This window comes from Pristis pectinata, chromosome 19 (assembly GCF_009764475.1).
Source record: "Pristis pectinata isolate sPriPec2 chromosome 19, sPriPec2.1.pri, whole genome shotgun sequence".
Classification (NCBI taxonomy): Eukaryota; Metazoa; Chordata; class Chondrichthyes; order Rhinopristiformes; family Pristidae; genus Pristis; species Pristis pectinata.
In genome coordinates, this window is record NC_067423.1 from 41,972,961 (window position 1) to 41,988,436 (window position 15,476).

Consider the following 15,476-nt stretch of genomic DNA (forward strand, 5'->3'; position numbering starts at 1 on the left):
CGGGCATTGGAGCAGAATGTGATATCTCCCCCATTAAACTGCTGCTAGAATGATTAAAAACTGTAATCTGGTACTGACGTTTCAGGAGTGTGGGATGCTGCTTGTTGTAGAAACTCGTCTCTAGCAGAAAGTTCTACTAATATTTCCCAGAAGCTCCTTTTTACCTAAAGAGTGTGTTGAATATTACTGTCACGTCAGTACCTGCACTCTCAATTGTCTTCTAAATTCCCTGGCAAACAATTTAATGGAAATAAAGATTAACTTCCACAGTGAGTGACCTTTGCCGACTTAACATCTTATGTGGAAGGTGGAATGATGGAGGAGAAGGAAATACAGGAACTCGGTTTTGTCATTGATCAGAATTGTTTTGTTTTTAATAAGTAATTTGTTCACAAATACAAATGCTCCAAAGCAAATTACCACCTCGGGCTGGATTGGCACCTCCTAACTAATTTGCAACCTGTTCATATGGCAAGAGTGAGATCTGTAACTCACCAGTCCAATTCCTGTTGGTTTGAAGAAGTTTAGCTCTTGAGTGGTTTCACTGCCACCAACTCTAGCTTGGGCTTTGGACTGTAGTGCAATGGCCAAGGTTGTGCAAGAGGCTGGTCTAGACCACTGAAAAAGGTCAAGTCTATTGGTATTGGTTTATTACTGTCACTTGTACTGAGGTACAGTGAAAAACTTGTCTTGCAAACCGATCGTACAGGTCAATTCATTACACAGTGCAGTTACATTGGGTTAGTACAGAGTGCATTGAGGTAGTACAGGTCAAAACAATAACAGTATAAAGTGTCACAGCTACAGAGAAAGTTCAGTGCAATAAGGTGCAAGGTCACAAGGTGGGTTGAGGTCATAGTCCATCTCATTGTATAAGGGAACCTTTAAATAGTCTGAGATGTCTAATACTCTGAGATGGATGCAATTATGAAGTATTGGGAGTTTGAAGTTGGTATTTATAAGCACTAGTTAAATGTTAGGGCAGTTTAAAAGGATTTTAATTTAAGTGAGGGTTGTGTGAACTTTCACATTCTGTAGGGAAAAAGTTGTCAGGTCTTTGCAGTCTGCACTTGGAGTCGAATAAGTGAAGCAAGAGAACGGATTAATCTGTAGCCTTTCTGTACTTCACAATCTTTTATTGGGGGATTCGTTCTTAAGATATGGGCTTTTGTGGTTCCATGTAACACATTAATGTGTAGTTCATGTTGACACATGTTTCTATTCAGTTTGTAGAAGAAGTCACTCCTCTGGCACAGGTATTTTCATTATCTTTTAGACCTTGCCCAGCAGTGGCTCATTAGATAGTGAACTCTAAATTAGAAGGTTGAAAGTTCAAACCCTACCCCAGAGATTTGAGAATATAATTCAGACTTTATGCTGTTTGGGGTGGGTAGCTGTTAGAACTGGTTCCCTTATTGAGAAGAAGAATATGGAAGAGTTTGAGATGGTAGGATTGCTTTGTTGGCATTTAAAATTTGTATGAGGCCAAGCTTTGACCAGAAGGAAACTTGAAAGAATCTTGGCTGGGGGTCTCAGGCTTTTTATGTTGTCAGAATGTTTCATATTTTTGCATTTGTGATATGCAATGAGACAAAATGCCTTTTTTCCCTTCTGCTGTATTGCTATAAATTTTGCATGGAATAGTTGGGCCACAGGTGAGTTAGCACATCATGAATGTTTAGTTGCCCTGGTGTATCAAGAGAGGCTATCTTTCAATATAATAAGGGAGCTAAGCAGGTAAGAATGCTATAGTAGTCAGTTATAATGTGATTTTTTTTTAAAAATTTGGAGTTCTGTGTGGTTTTAGCCTCCATATGGAAGGATGTACTTTACTGGAGGTGTTGCAGAGAGGAGTCACTAGATTGATTCCTGGGATGAAGGATCTCTGGAATTCTCTTCTCAAGAGTTATGGAGTAGGAGTCACAATATATTCAATACAGATTGACACTTAAACTAAAAAGGGTTGGGGGAGAAAGTCATGTTGAGGCCAAACTTGGATCAACCAAGATCTTAGTGAATGACAGATCAGGCTCAGGGCAACTATTTCTCTATTTAGTTTTCATGTGATCATTATTTATGGCAAAACTATTTCAAGAATGTCAAAATACAAACAGGAGAGGGACTGTCCCAATGCCTGAGCGCTGCTAGAGAGGTAGGTTTAAAAAGGGGATAGACTTCTGCAAGAGATGGGACCCAAGAGCCGCCTTTGCTTTCCCCATCTCCATAATCTGACCCTTGTGCAAAAATTATGATTGTGTGGCATAGCTATTGCTGTCAGCTGAGAATATTGGAGTTAGTTTCTGCTGGTGCAGATTGTTAGAAGCATCTGTTAAATTGCTGGTTCAAGAGTAGTGGGCCATTGTGCGTCAAATACCTCCAGTCATATTGATGCTTCCAGTGGACCTGCTTTATAGTAGCCGACTGCAATTACATAAATTTATCTTCGCTGGGCAAACTGAATAATGGTGGCTGACGGCGATAATGAGTGGAATCTCTTATGTTCTGTGGAGTTATAACCACATAATTATCAAGACAAGCTGAAGTCTGTTGCTGCCTTGCAATTAAAGATGGGTGGCTATCATGTTGATCCACCAATGCTTGCATCACTCTTTAGTATTAACATAGGGGTTTCTTCCCTGACAGACTGGGCCATGTCTAACCATGTGAGACTCTAGCTCCAACCAGCCAGTTTGTATGCAGTATCACATTTTGTTCCACTGGCATTTGCATAGTTTCTGTATTTGAAAAGGTAATGAGTGCAATGTGGCAGAACCAGAGGGGCCTGGAGGTGGAGTAGTCATGAACTGAATTTAGTTATGGTCGGGCAACTCCTTCAACCACACACAGAGCACCCTCCTGTTCCCCTAGCTGCCATGCCAGTTCCTCCTCTGGCTCACTCAGGTTGACTTCTGTTGCTGACCCCATCACGTCATTGTCATATCCCTCCATCAACACCATCTACAGCCTGTGTGTTCAAGGAAGCTTTCTGCCCATAAAATGAGTAAAACATTTGTTAATGGTGAACCTGCACCTGGAATATTAAAGCAAAATAATTGTACAACTTGCAGCTGACAAGTTTGAAAGATGCAGGTGCCAAAACCTCAGCTGACTTTCCTTTGTTTTTACCTCCTTTGGCTGAGACACCACAAAATCATCAGCAGCAGCAATAAGGCATTTGAATTTCATGCTCAGTTGACTCGAGATTGCATTTGGATCAGTCCACCTGTAAACAACTTAAGCTATTCATTGCACCAATAAAATGACTGCAAACATTGTTCAGCACTCTATGGTACAACAGAGAGCTCAAGGTTCTTTCACATCAATATATTTTTGTGCTATAAACTCTTTTCCCCCAAAGTCACTGATTCACTTATTGCAACATGGATATTATCACAAACGTTCTCACCCCTTAACTATCTCACCCTTTATCCTCTGGAAGTGCATGCTTTTTAAAAATCAGCCTTTTTGCAAAGTTAATTTCACTTTTACTTAACTGTTTATCTTTTAAAATAAAATGGTAGAGCTCTTAATGTTTTTCCATCATTGTGATTAGAGATCTTTGAAAGATTGCTTACCCCTCTAGGTCAATGAACAATTCTTACTGTAATGTCCAGATTTCTTTAGTGTTGCTGTAAGTACTCGAGTTTGAGAATGGCTTCCCTTAGTAGAAAACATTCTGTTGGCTCTGACGTATAGTGTCATACCACAAGGTAATGGTCATATACAATTAGCGTGTCAAGTTTTGTGGGTATCTGCTTTTAAAAACCCTGAAATTGATGCAGTCAAGTAGACTAAGATTATCCTTCCCCAACAGAGCTGAACAACACAGAATTCATAATTCTTATAGTGAAAGCCTGAAGTAACTGGGATGGCAAAGTTTGTTCATTTTGCTGCTTATTCAATATGTTCATTGCCCCTAGCAAATTTAAATGTGGTCAATCTTTAAGTAGAAAGGCCTTGGTAATAGAAATGGGGAAGAACCATTTCATGTGAATTTATGTCTACTAGATTGAAACAGAGGTCAAGTAACTCTTAAGTGGGACATTTCAGTTGGAACCCAAGTGCTACTATTAATATTATATGCCATTGTATACAACCCTTGCTGCTGCAGCAGATGACCAATGATCAGTTTAAATAAGTGGCTTCCTAAAACAGAAGCTGCAATAAAACATCTAAAAATTACATAAGTATTTGTAAATGTATTCATTTGTCTTTAGTTACTTCAGAACTAATCCCCTAGACTGCCTTGGTCACTCCCCACTCCCACCTTCCCCAAGGAGTACAGAATCAATTCCTTATTTTTTCCTACCAAATAAAGTGCATGACCTTGCATTTATCCATAATAGAACCTATTCACCAATTACACGTCCATGGGAAATAGTTGAACAGCATTGTGTAGTTAACCGAGATAGAAATGCTTCTCATCAAAAAATGGCAATGCAATCTTCAACAGACCACTACCCCAACTTAAAAGAACTCACTTAGAATTAAAAATGTACACAACTATTCTTAAAGTATGCAATGCATGGAGAGCAGGGACTGTGAATGGATCTGATAGCAGAGATGTGAAAGTAGTGCATGGGAGGCCACAACTTCATTGCATTCACATTACAACAGAGCTTACAGAAAACCAAAAATTTCTATCTGGAAATTTAAATGACAATTACACCTGGAGGTCGTGTTTAGTTAAGAATTTTATTGAGGTAAAGTATCTAAAGTTGAGGTAACAATTTTGCATAGCATTACTTTATGACAACCAAGATTTTTCAAACCGCAAAATGAATAATTTCATCTATTAACAAAGTCAGGTAAAAAGCTATTTTTTTCTATTGTATAAAATGCTGCTATGATATAGGTCAACTTGTCAATTGAAGCTAGTTGCACATATATGCAAAAATTCATGTTATATCTGCATATTTAAAAAAAATAGAACCTTGAATCCAAACTTTGATTGTAGAAAACTTCTGAGACACATTCTATTCCCATTTTCATTATTCTCTCATTTTATGTCACAACCATATTAAATGATAAACTCTCATCTTAGATACATTTTAGAAAAAATATTCAAAAATTCACTTCTCTGTATTCTGCTCAAAATAAATTTCAGCAACATTGGAATATGCATATCACACAAAGGTCCCAGAGAGGAGAGAATTCAATAGCCCATTAATGAGAACTGACAACATTAAGTCCTCTCCTCACCATAGTTTAAAATCTTAAAGCATCATTGCAAAACAGTGGCATAGCAGGTTCTGCTGTCTCAGCTCTAGAGACAAGGGTTCAATCCTGACCTCCAGTGCTGTTTGTGGAGTTTGCAAGTTCTCCCCATGACCCTGTGGGTTACCACGGGGTCCACCCATTTCCAAAAGACACGTTGGTTGCTAGATTATTGGTCACTGTAAAATACCCGTAGTGTAGCTGGGTGGTAGGAGAACTGGGGCAAGGTAATAGGTGTAACAAGACAACAGAGAAGGAAGTTGGGGAAAGGGTGGAGTGGAATTGCTCCAAGAACTGGCATAGACCTCAATGGGCCATACGGCTTTCTACGTCATTTCATAAGGAAGTATGAACAAGGATTATCAACAACAGCCGAGTTTATGTAGAAACCAACCAGACCACTGGTAGCACAGTTACAGCTCCAAGCAATAAACACAGCATGAGATTAGCAAGGTTGATGCAACTTTATAAACACCAACTCTTGCCTTTGCCAAGTCTGCAGAAGATAAATGGAACACCAAAAAACCCACACAACAGGTTGTCATGAATTATTTATGACATGATCAAATATTCAATATAACATGATGCTTTAGAACTCCCAGTGTGCTCACAGTAAAAAAAATCCATTACTAGTTCGGAAGTCAAAATATTGGTATGAAGCAGCTTTAAACGTCTGCCCTAATAGTCAATTTTGCAACAATTTGGAACTCATTCCCAAATCTCACCTTGGCACTCTGGGTGGAAGATAAAGATCTATGTAACAAGGCGGAGAGAGAGAGATAGAGAGAGAGAAAAATAATCTAGGATTAACAGACTGCTCAAAAATCAGTCAGGCCACAACAAGTGTGGGGAGATTCAAACCAGGCAGTACCTGGAGCAGGACTTCGAAGAAAGGAAAGACAATGGTGTAGAAATAATGATCCAAAGCAGACTTGACAAAAGATACGAATCAGTAAGAGTGAAAAATCACATCAAGAGCAAAACTCAAACATTAAATGTCCTATGACAAGGTTCCATTTTTTGAACCCTGATACAAATTTAAAAAACATAGACGTTCATTCTTTTCTAGCTGTGAATTTTACATGTTCTTACAATAAATATATAATGTCACACTGACTTAGAAACCTTGCCCAATTAGAGCTATCAAAACAGATGCTTTATAGTTCAAATTATGATTTGGCTTTCCTTTCAGAAAGATGCAAATTCAAAAAATGAAACAGTGAACAGACTGGTACTTTGTGATGGGCACTGCACATGAGAAGCATGGAACAAAAAGGAATAAGCTATCTTCATTATTAACTTTGCACTGGCACTAAACACTTTATTGCACAATTACCCAAAATACCCAAAAAGTGTTCACTGATGTGGCCACAGAGACCCGCACAGGATTCATAGAATTTCATTCCCTTCTATGAAGCCAGTATTTTGAACATAGTTCAAGAGTGAAAGGGCACTTTAAAGAACTGGGCATCTCAAATGACCCCCTGGCTTCCCAAACTAATCCCAGTCACCAATAATTTACAAGACCAAGTACCAAAGAGCCTGTTTCTGTGCTGTACAATTGTATGACTCTAAATGCTGGAGATTTAAAATAACAGAATCTGCTTTCTAAAGCCATCAGCTTATGCAGTATGTCCACAGACACTGCCTAATCTGATGATGCAGATTCTGTTTTTATCTTAGTTGCTAATTGTTATATTATTCAAAATGATTCCCGACATTAAAGCACAATGTTATTATTTCAACATTTTGCTTAAAGTACACTTCCAGCACATTACATTCAAGTTCAGAATTTCCCCACTGGATTTTCATCAGAATACACTATTCTCACTTAACTGCAGGTTTGTTATTTCAAGGCAAAGACAGAACTGCATAAAACCAAATCAGAAAGGTAGCCCATAAGGCAAAGGCCATTAATCACTGTCCCTGTGCAGAAACAACATTGAAGCAAAGGAAGATGAATGGCGTAAGGAAACGCATGTAGTGGGATTACTTTTAGGTGTCAAGAGCAAAGAACAGGATTGATACAATATACATTATTTTATATTGTAAACACCCGAGGCTAAATAATTGAAGGTGATGGGATACTGGGTGAAAGTCTCAGTAAAAGCTGCAGCTCTCGTTATTGCCTTTAGTTTGTACTGTGTTTCCCTCAGACCTTTCCGTAAATGACTGTACCATGTCAGCAACATTCTCCTGGCTCTAACATGGCCACATGTTGGCATCAGCCAGTACTGAGTAGACTATATTGTCGTGGGACACATCAGCATCTGTCAAATACAGGGATATTGTATACCAGTGTCAATTCCTATCCAATTTTACAGGCTGGCAGGATGGATAAATCCAATTTAAAGAACAAGATGTTGATTAAAGAAAAAATATTCAATGCATTGAAGTTTTTCTCTTATAATTTGTGTTCTAAATGGAAGAGTTTTTAAATTATAAACATAAAACATTAATTTTCCAGAAGTTGGGGAATACAGAATGAGCGGTCACAGGAAAGTGCAAGAGATTTTGATCAGAGGAAAAGTGAAACACTAAGAATGAAATTCATTTTCACATTCAATAGGCGAAGCAGAAACTTAACATTCAAGATTAGACTGAATGGATGAATCAAGTAAAGATAATGAAGGGATATGATAAATGTGCGCAGAAATATTTGCTCAAATGACTGTGGTCTGATGATCATTGGTGGGGTTCTAGTCCAGGGGTAGGTATGAGGTGGTGAACAAGAGCTGCCGTCAGGCCTCTTCGAGGTAGAAGTCAATTACCAGACTACAACAGCACTACCCTTGTCTGCAGGTTTGACGGCAGGGTTGGGATTGGCACAGAGAGCAGTACGTTCGGATGGGGCGAGGGAGTGGAGAAGTCAGGACAGTTGCTGTTGCATCAGCAGTTGGAAGTGAAAAGGTCGAGCAGGGGCAAAAGGCCAGAAGATGGGAGAAAGGGTCATCAGTGGGGGGCGAGGTCTCCTTACCAAAGAAATAGGCCTAGAAACAGGGGCTACAGAAGAGCTCAACATCATGACAGGCCTGCACCTCATTGAGCTGTGGGTGCGGGGGCCTCTGCTGAGGACAGACTACTCTGCAGCAGAGAGAGGGACGTCAGAGGGGATGGTGAAGACTCTGTAGAGCTTGGAGCAGGAGTCAGGCATGGATCAGAAGAGGGCAGTGGGATGCTGGGGGCAAGACACTTGGAAGAGAGGGGAGGGCAAGGGATTGGGGGCAGTGTATGGGTTGGGGATGGGGTATGAGATCAAGGGGGAGGGGGGTAGGTTTGTGGCACGATTGGTAGCAGGGGAAGAGCGGTGGGACCCAGCGGCAGCATCATGGGCTGTAGTCTGGATGTGTGCGAGATTGCGATCCTTCGTGGATGCACGGAAGGAGAACCACAGGTTGAAGACACGCTTCCAGTGGAGGATGGAGTGGAGGAGAAGTCCGCAGCAAGTTTGGGAAAGCGAGGCCTGGAGCTGGAGCAGAGTGAGGCCAGCAGGTTCCACGCATGGCGGAGAGGATAGAATGCAGGACCCAAAGGGAAAACTGCCAGGAGATCCTGACTGGGGCCGAACTGGGAGGCCTGGAAATGGAGCTGGAAGTCACATGGGACAAGATCGTGGCAAAGACGAGTACGGAGGAAAGACACGTGGCTGAGGGAGTGGGTCCATGTGAGAAAATGGTCGAAGAGCAGGAGAGCGGTAGAGATCACAGGGAGGCAGTGAGAGAGGGTCTCACAGAACTCCCGTCAAAGAGAGGAGAAGCAACAAGCACAAAATGCTGGAGGAACTTAGCAGGTCAGGCAGTATCCCTGGAGGAAAATGAACAGCTGATGTTTCGGGCTGAGATCCTTCTTCAGGACTTTTTGAGTAAAGGCCTGGAGACGGAGAGGAGCTCGGCGACGTGGCGGGCACGGAACCCGCCAAGGTGCGGGCGCAGGGGGACAAAGGTAAGGCCCCTGCTGAGGGCAGAACGTTCAGCCTCAGAGAGGGGAAGGTCGGAGGGGATGGTGAAGACACGGCAGGGGTTGGAGCTGGAGTTAGGGGAGGGTAGAGGGCTGGAGGGGTCAGGAAAAGTGGGGTGGGAGGAAGATGGGGGCTCAGAGAAGTGAAAGGGGGACAAGGGGCAGCTTGAGACACCAGGGGTGGGTGGGGAGTAATGATGGAAGAGGAGGGGCAGTAGGACCCGGCAGCGGCATGAGAGGTCTCGGCCTGGAGGCAGCCGGGGCCGAGGTCAGAATCCTGATGGAGGGTCTCGGCCCGAAACGTCGACTGTTCATTACCTTCCACAGATGCTGCCTGACCCGCTGAGTTCCTCCAGCATCTTGTGTTCGTTGCTCCAGATTTCTGGCATCTGCCGTCTCTCTGTTCTTCAAAGGGGGCACACCTTGAAGAGTGGAATAAGAAAATGGAGACACAGGAGACCGCAGATGCTGGAATCTGAAGCAACACACAAAACGATGGAGGAACTCAGTGGGTCAGGCAGCATCCATGGAGGGAAATGAACAGTCGATGTTTTGGCTCAAGACCCTTCATCAGGATTCATCCCAATGTTTTCCAGGTAATTGGGATATTTCTGGGGAGGATGTGCAGAATTTTCCACTGACAACAAGTGAGACCAAGCACCTGGCTGAAGTAAAACACTTATGAAAATGTTCAGAGTCGGTGTGGGTCAGTGGGATTCCAATATATTGAAACTGCACAGTCAACATTTTGCTTATTAAGTTAGATATATCTATCTGCTTGGTAAGATCAGCCCAGAACCTCTTACCACTACATATCAGTTCAAAGACAAAGGCGGCATGATGAAAGGGAAAATGGCATGAATAGCTAGACATCTGAGGGGCCATGGCTATCAGGAGCAGGAGGATTGGATTCCACACAATTCTTAACCCGTCAACGCAGAGGACCATCCCCAGTTCTCTGAGGAGTTGAACCATATCCAAATGAACTGGAGCTGGTAGCTCCTTGTCCACTTAAACCACAAAATGTTAAGTATGGCTGTCGGCAGCCAATCATCTCAGCTCCAGGTCATTGCAAGAGTTCTTGAACTTAAGTTCTCCTCCACAATAGCTCTACCACCATGATACAGTCAAATACCTTTCACAATTTCCTCAAAAGGTTCAGTCCCATGTCTTCATGCAGCTAGAGCTGGACAATATTCAAGGTGGGGCTGAAGAGGTACAAGTAACATTTGAGCCAGATAAACATCAGACAATGACAATCTCTAGCAAGAGCGAGTCTTACAGCTCTCCAAAGTGATGCTGGAACTCCCAAATCAAAACAGAACATGCTGGAAATAATGTTCTGACCAGCTGAGCTTTTCCAGTATTTTTCTGCTTTTACTACACGCCCCCACACATTTAAGTGACCAGAAGGATTAAGTGAAATTATCTCGCGAATACTGCCCTTTGCTTGTGGGAAATGCTTCTAGAAAGGACTGGTTATAATTTTTAGGATCTGCTCCCTGGCTGTGGACTGGTCAATAGACAGAAATAGTTTCTCCGCTTCTATCCTAGCAGTTCCCTTCAATATTTTGAAAACTTCAATTAAATTACTCTTTACCTTCAAACTTCCAAAAAAAATATAACCCTCATTTATCTAATCTCCCTTGTAGTTAATCCCTTTCAGTTTATTTACTATAGTAAACCTTATACTGCAATTTCTTCAAGGCCTTCCCAAGCTACAGAATCCAGAATTGAACACAGTTCTCCGAAAGTATTTTCACCAGAGCGCTGTTGAGCTGGACCATAACTAACATTGTCTTTTAATCTAGAAATAAAACTAAAGATTACTTTTCCATTTTGACATCTGGGAGAGGGGTCACTTCTTTGAATTTCCATTAATGGAAAAATAGTGCATGTACAACAAAAGATTTTAACATTGCAGATAAAATGTTAGCGATTTAAAACCAAGGATAACTGCACATTCTACATCAAAGACCATTATAATACAATTAATCTGAAAACATTGTAGAAACAGTTGTGTTCAATCAATGGTGAACAGATCTTTTTAAGAGACAAAATGGAAATATTAACACTTACACCAATGAACTGTCCAACTGTATGAGGTCTCCATTAGTGAGCTACTGAATTCCACTTATCAAATGTGAAAATTATAAGTGCTGTCCTGTATGTACATATTATAGGAAGATTATTTAATGTGAAGCAATGGAAAGCATTCATTTCAACACGCAAATATTCTCTTGATTGAAAAAAAAACACACAACAAAACTATGAATGAACTTGTTCAAAAAGGGAAGTCCCAACATCAGTGTAGTCATCAGTAAAATGTATATCCACAAAATCCTTGGGCTGGGCTTGTGTTGAGAAGGTAATTATAACAGAGTATTCAAGCTGTAATTGTGTTGCTGGTGTTCAGTTATTACCAGGTGAGGCAGGTGGTGATGGTACTTTAATGCCGTGAGGAAGTCGTCGAATATAGAAGAGGATGTAGGCCTGCGCTTTGCAAACTTCATCCACAGTACAGATCGTCACCGTCGAATCATTGCAGTGGACCCACAATCCTACAAAAGCCAAAATATTCATATTGCAAAGTAAATATAACACTGAACATCAGTGCTGTCATTTACAATATAAAGTGATCTATTCATGTTCCCTAGGTGCCACTACATGCAAGCAAAATAAACAGCCTATTTGGCCATGGAGAACATCAGATCCAGTCCCCAGAAAGGGCTGTGACATAGCTGCAGTAAAGAGATAGGAGGGAAGTTTTCCTAGAGCTAAGGCCAACTGCAGCAGGACAATATCAGTCAGCCAAGATCAGTGTTTCACCATTTGCTCTGAACATATCAGTTACTCACAAACTGAAACTGGGTGGCAAGAGGTCAAGAGATCCTCATTTTACATTTTAAACTTAATTTAGGAGCGGGCAACTGCTTTAGAATAAAGCAAGCAGAACCTTAAGTTAAAACACCCAAATGTGCACAGGAAACCATGAGCAAAACAGCACAAGAGCCAAAAAAAGAAATCGCATGATATCAATGGCAATATGGGCTGACATAGTTTTTGGTTCAATACTGCTCAAAATTAGAACACTACACTAATTTCATTTTAAAGCTTAAATCAAATTTGCTTCAGTCCAGAGTTCATTAACTCAAATACAGTTCGAAGCACTGATCATTTTTGGGACACTGACCTCAAACTCAGCCAAATCCATATACTAATCCTAGACCCTTGCCCATATGCAAAGCTCCCCTCTGCAGTTTTGAGCCTTGGAGGAGCCAAAAGTGAGCCATTAATGCAGGTTCTACTTTTGCCAGTCTCTTATAAAATGTGGAATGAAGGTTATGGGATCATTCCCTTTAACTAATATCTGTACGAAATAATGCAGAAAATGGTAAATATACCTGACTGAAAGGAAAGGCTGAGTCTGATGGCACACATTTTGAAACCAGTTACTAATGATCAAGAGCCTTAATCAAATACTGCTCCAGTTTTCAGACACTGAAAATTACTGATGAAGCAGAACTATGGCAAATATTTGGAAAGAGATCTGATGCGTGGGTTTCACGTGCAACTCCCACTCCCACCTACCAACACACCCCCACCCCTGAAGCTAAGGGTTTTAGAAATGGGGCAGTTACAGTTGCAGCTTCCAGCAATGATGGAAGACCCAGGATCGGGCCAGATTCTGACTGATAAAACTCTGATGGATATTGCGAGGGAAGTGGGGAGGGGTTACAGCAGGAGGAAAGAGTAACCACAAAACAGCTCTCTTGCCCTGCACAGATCTTTCAATGCAATTTGATTGGTAGCCCGCTGACGGCCACTGCAAATAGAATTATGCTCAATATTTCTGAGCAAATTAACATTTATTACCGTCTTCACTTCCCAGACTGATTTGTTTACGATACAAGCAGTTTTAAACACATTAAAAGCACACACACCTCCATCTGTATTGTAGCAATATGCTGTATAATGTCCTGAGCCAAAGCCCTTTCCGTGATGCATGACCACAGCAGCCAGATCATATATGAAGCAATTGGTCCCCAGAACTCCAGTTGACTCTCTGCAGCAGTATGGTTCCATATTTAATACCTGGTCGAAGCTGGCGTGGACTCCTATCTTCTCACGGTGATTGCGACCTGACCACCTGCAACAAGAGTCATTGAAGGATCAAATACAGGACATCAACCTTGAACATGAGCAACTCCTTCTAGCCATTAAAATCTCAATTACCTAAAGCGTTTGAGGTGCAGACGCAGAACATGAGGTAGCTTGTGGATCATTAGCTGCTTCTGTGCTTCGGTTAGGATCAATGGTTTAGAGGAGGACTTCCTGCGCTTCCCTAAGACAAGAAGCAACTTTTAAACATCTCACTCTTTAAAAGTTCCAATTTAGTTCATCAAATGTTGCATCACATAAAATGAGTGAACACGAATGACTGGATTTTGCTCCAGAATTTGAGTTTAGCAGTGCAGTCTGCCCAACACTGCTGCAAAATCACATGTTTAACACCAAATGAATGAAGCAGCTCACATGTGAAGCAGACACAAAAGTCAGTCTACAGTAAAAATTGCCAAAACAAAATACTTCAAAATCCACAGCACACACCTTCAACCAGGATTTAAGAATCCAAACGGCAAGTACTGCTGGCTGCTTTCCATTCTACAAATTACTACTTCATTGTTTCCCTTTCTGTGAATTAAAGGTTGTGAAAATAAGACAGGCAACCAGCACCCGAACTGAGGTGACAGATTATGAACAGATAAGTTATAAATAAAGTCGCAGGATATGGATGCCACTGGCAATGCCAACATTCACTGCCTATCCGTAAATGCCCTGAACCAAGGAGCAAGTCAACAGTGAACCACAATTGTAGGTCTGGAGTGGCACAAGCTGGAAAGGGCAAGGGCAGAAGGACATTAGTGAGTCAGGTGAGCTTTTACAACAATCTTGCAGTTTCACTGTGACCATTACTAAGCCTAACATTTTCTATAAAGAAAATATATCTAATTATTAGAATTTAAAATTCTACCATGGCGTCTGGGGATTTGAATGTATCACTGGATCAATGATACTCTGGCTATTGATGCAATCACTTAAAACTATAGGACCTTTGATCAAAATTTAGATGCAAGGATCCTCATTTCACCCCAAGTCAAACAATAAAGAACACCTCCCACAGCTTCAACATCAAGATTACTAGATAAGCATATGGAGGAATTTAAAATAGAGGGATATGTGGGAGGAAGGGGTTAGATATCTTAGGCGAGGTTTAAAGGTCGGCACAACATTGTGGGCCGAAGGTCCTGTATTGTGCTATGTTCTATCACCAGATATACCAGCCTCGGTCTGCTACTGGCGTGGGAACTGCCTGCAAATTCTAATCACTCAGGAAGCAGGTTTAAAATGCCCAGTTAGGGCCTATTTAAGGCCTTGGCTCTAGGTGAGACCAAAATTCCATTTGGAGCCACAGAGTCATGCAGCACAGAAACAGGCCCTTTGGCCCATCATGTCCATGCTGACCATTATACTTATCTAGAACAGTCCCATTTACCCACATGGTCTATAGTCTTCTACGACATGGTGACTGCCTTGCCTGGATGCCTCTTAAATTCTGTGAATGCACCTGTCTCCATCTCCTTAGGCAGCGCATTCCAGATTCCAACCACTTTGTGGGAAAAACAAATTCCCCTCAGATCTCCTAAGCCTCCAACCTCTTACTTTATACCCATGCCTCACTTTAGATACCCCCATCAAGGGAAATAGATTCTAACTACCCTATCAATCCCCCTCAATTTTTGTAAACCTCTCAGCCTTCTCTACTCCAGGGAAAACAAACCCAGCCGATCCATTCTGTTGATCCACTGGGTTTTCCTGCATTCTCTTATTTCAGATTTCCAGCAATTGCTACGTTCTCTACCTCAGGTCCAGCATAGTTTTGTGTTTCCCCTCTCTGTTCTCGTTTGTCACCTCCTATTCACACATCCACCAGACAGCTCAGCTGCAATTAACAAGCCTTCTGCAGCCTCTCACTCAGTATTAACAGCATGCCCGGCATTCGGTCTCTCAATCTACACCTTTCACATTCTGTTCTCACCATCCTACCCCTTCCCTGCAACTTAAAAAGTCTATTTTTACTCCCCCAACCTTTTCTAGTTCAGAGTCTTTCTCCAAAGATGCCACCTGCCGAGTATTTCCTGAAGTTTCTATTTTGATTACGAAATCTGCAATTTTTTGGGCTTTATTCTACTTTGTTTCTTGTTATTTCAGCAATTTTCTACACATACTATCATAGCCCA

General features: G+C 41.5%; 1 protein-coding gene across 1 annotated transcript in view; it reads right to left on the reverse strand.

Moving 5' to 3' along the window:
* Positions 1-80: 80 nt before the first annotated feature.
* The window catches only part of usp44 (ubiquitin specific peptidase 44), a 46,755-nt gene continuing 31,359 nt past the window's right edge, over positions 81-15,476 (reverse strand). The window contains exons 4-6 of the mRNA XM_052033418.1: positions 13,411-13,519; positions 13,119-13,324; positions 81-11,735 (exon numbers count right to left, since the gene is read on the reverse strand). Coding sequence (XP_051889378.1) covers positions 11,587-11,735; positions 13,119-13,324; positions 13,411-13,519 — 464 coding nt within the window. The 3' untranslated portion in view covers positions 81-11,586. The remainder of the gene's footprint in view (positions 11,736-13,118; positions 13,325-13,410; positions 13,520-15,476) is intronic.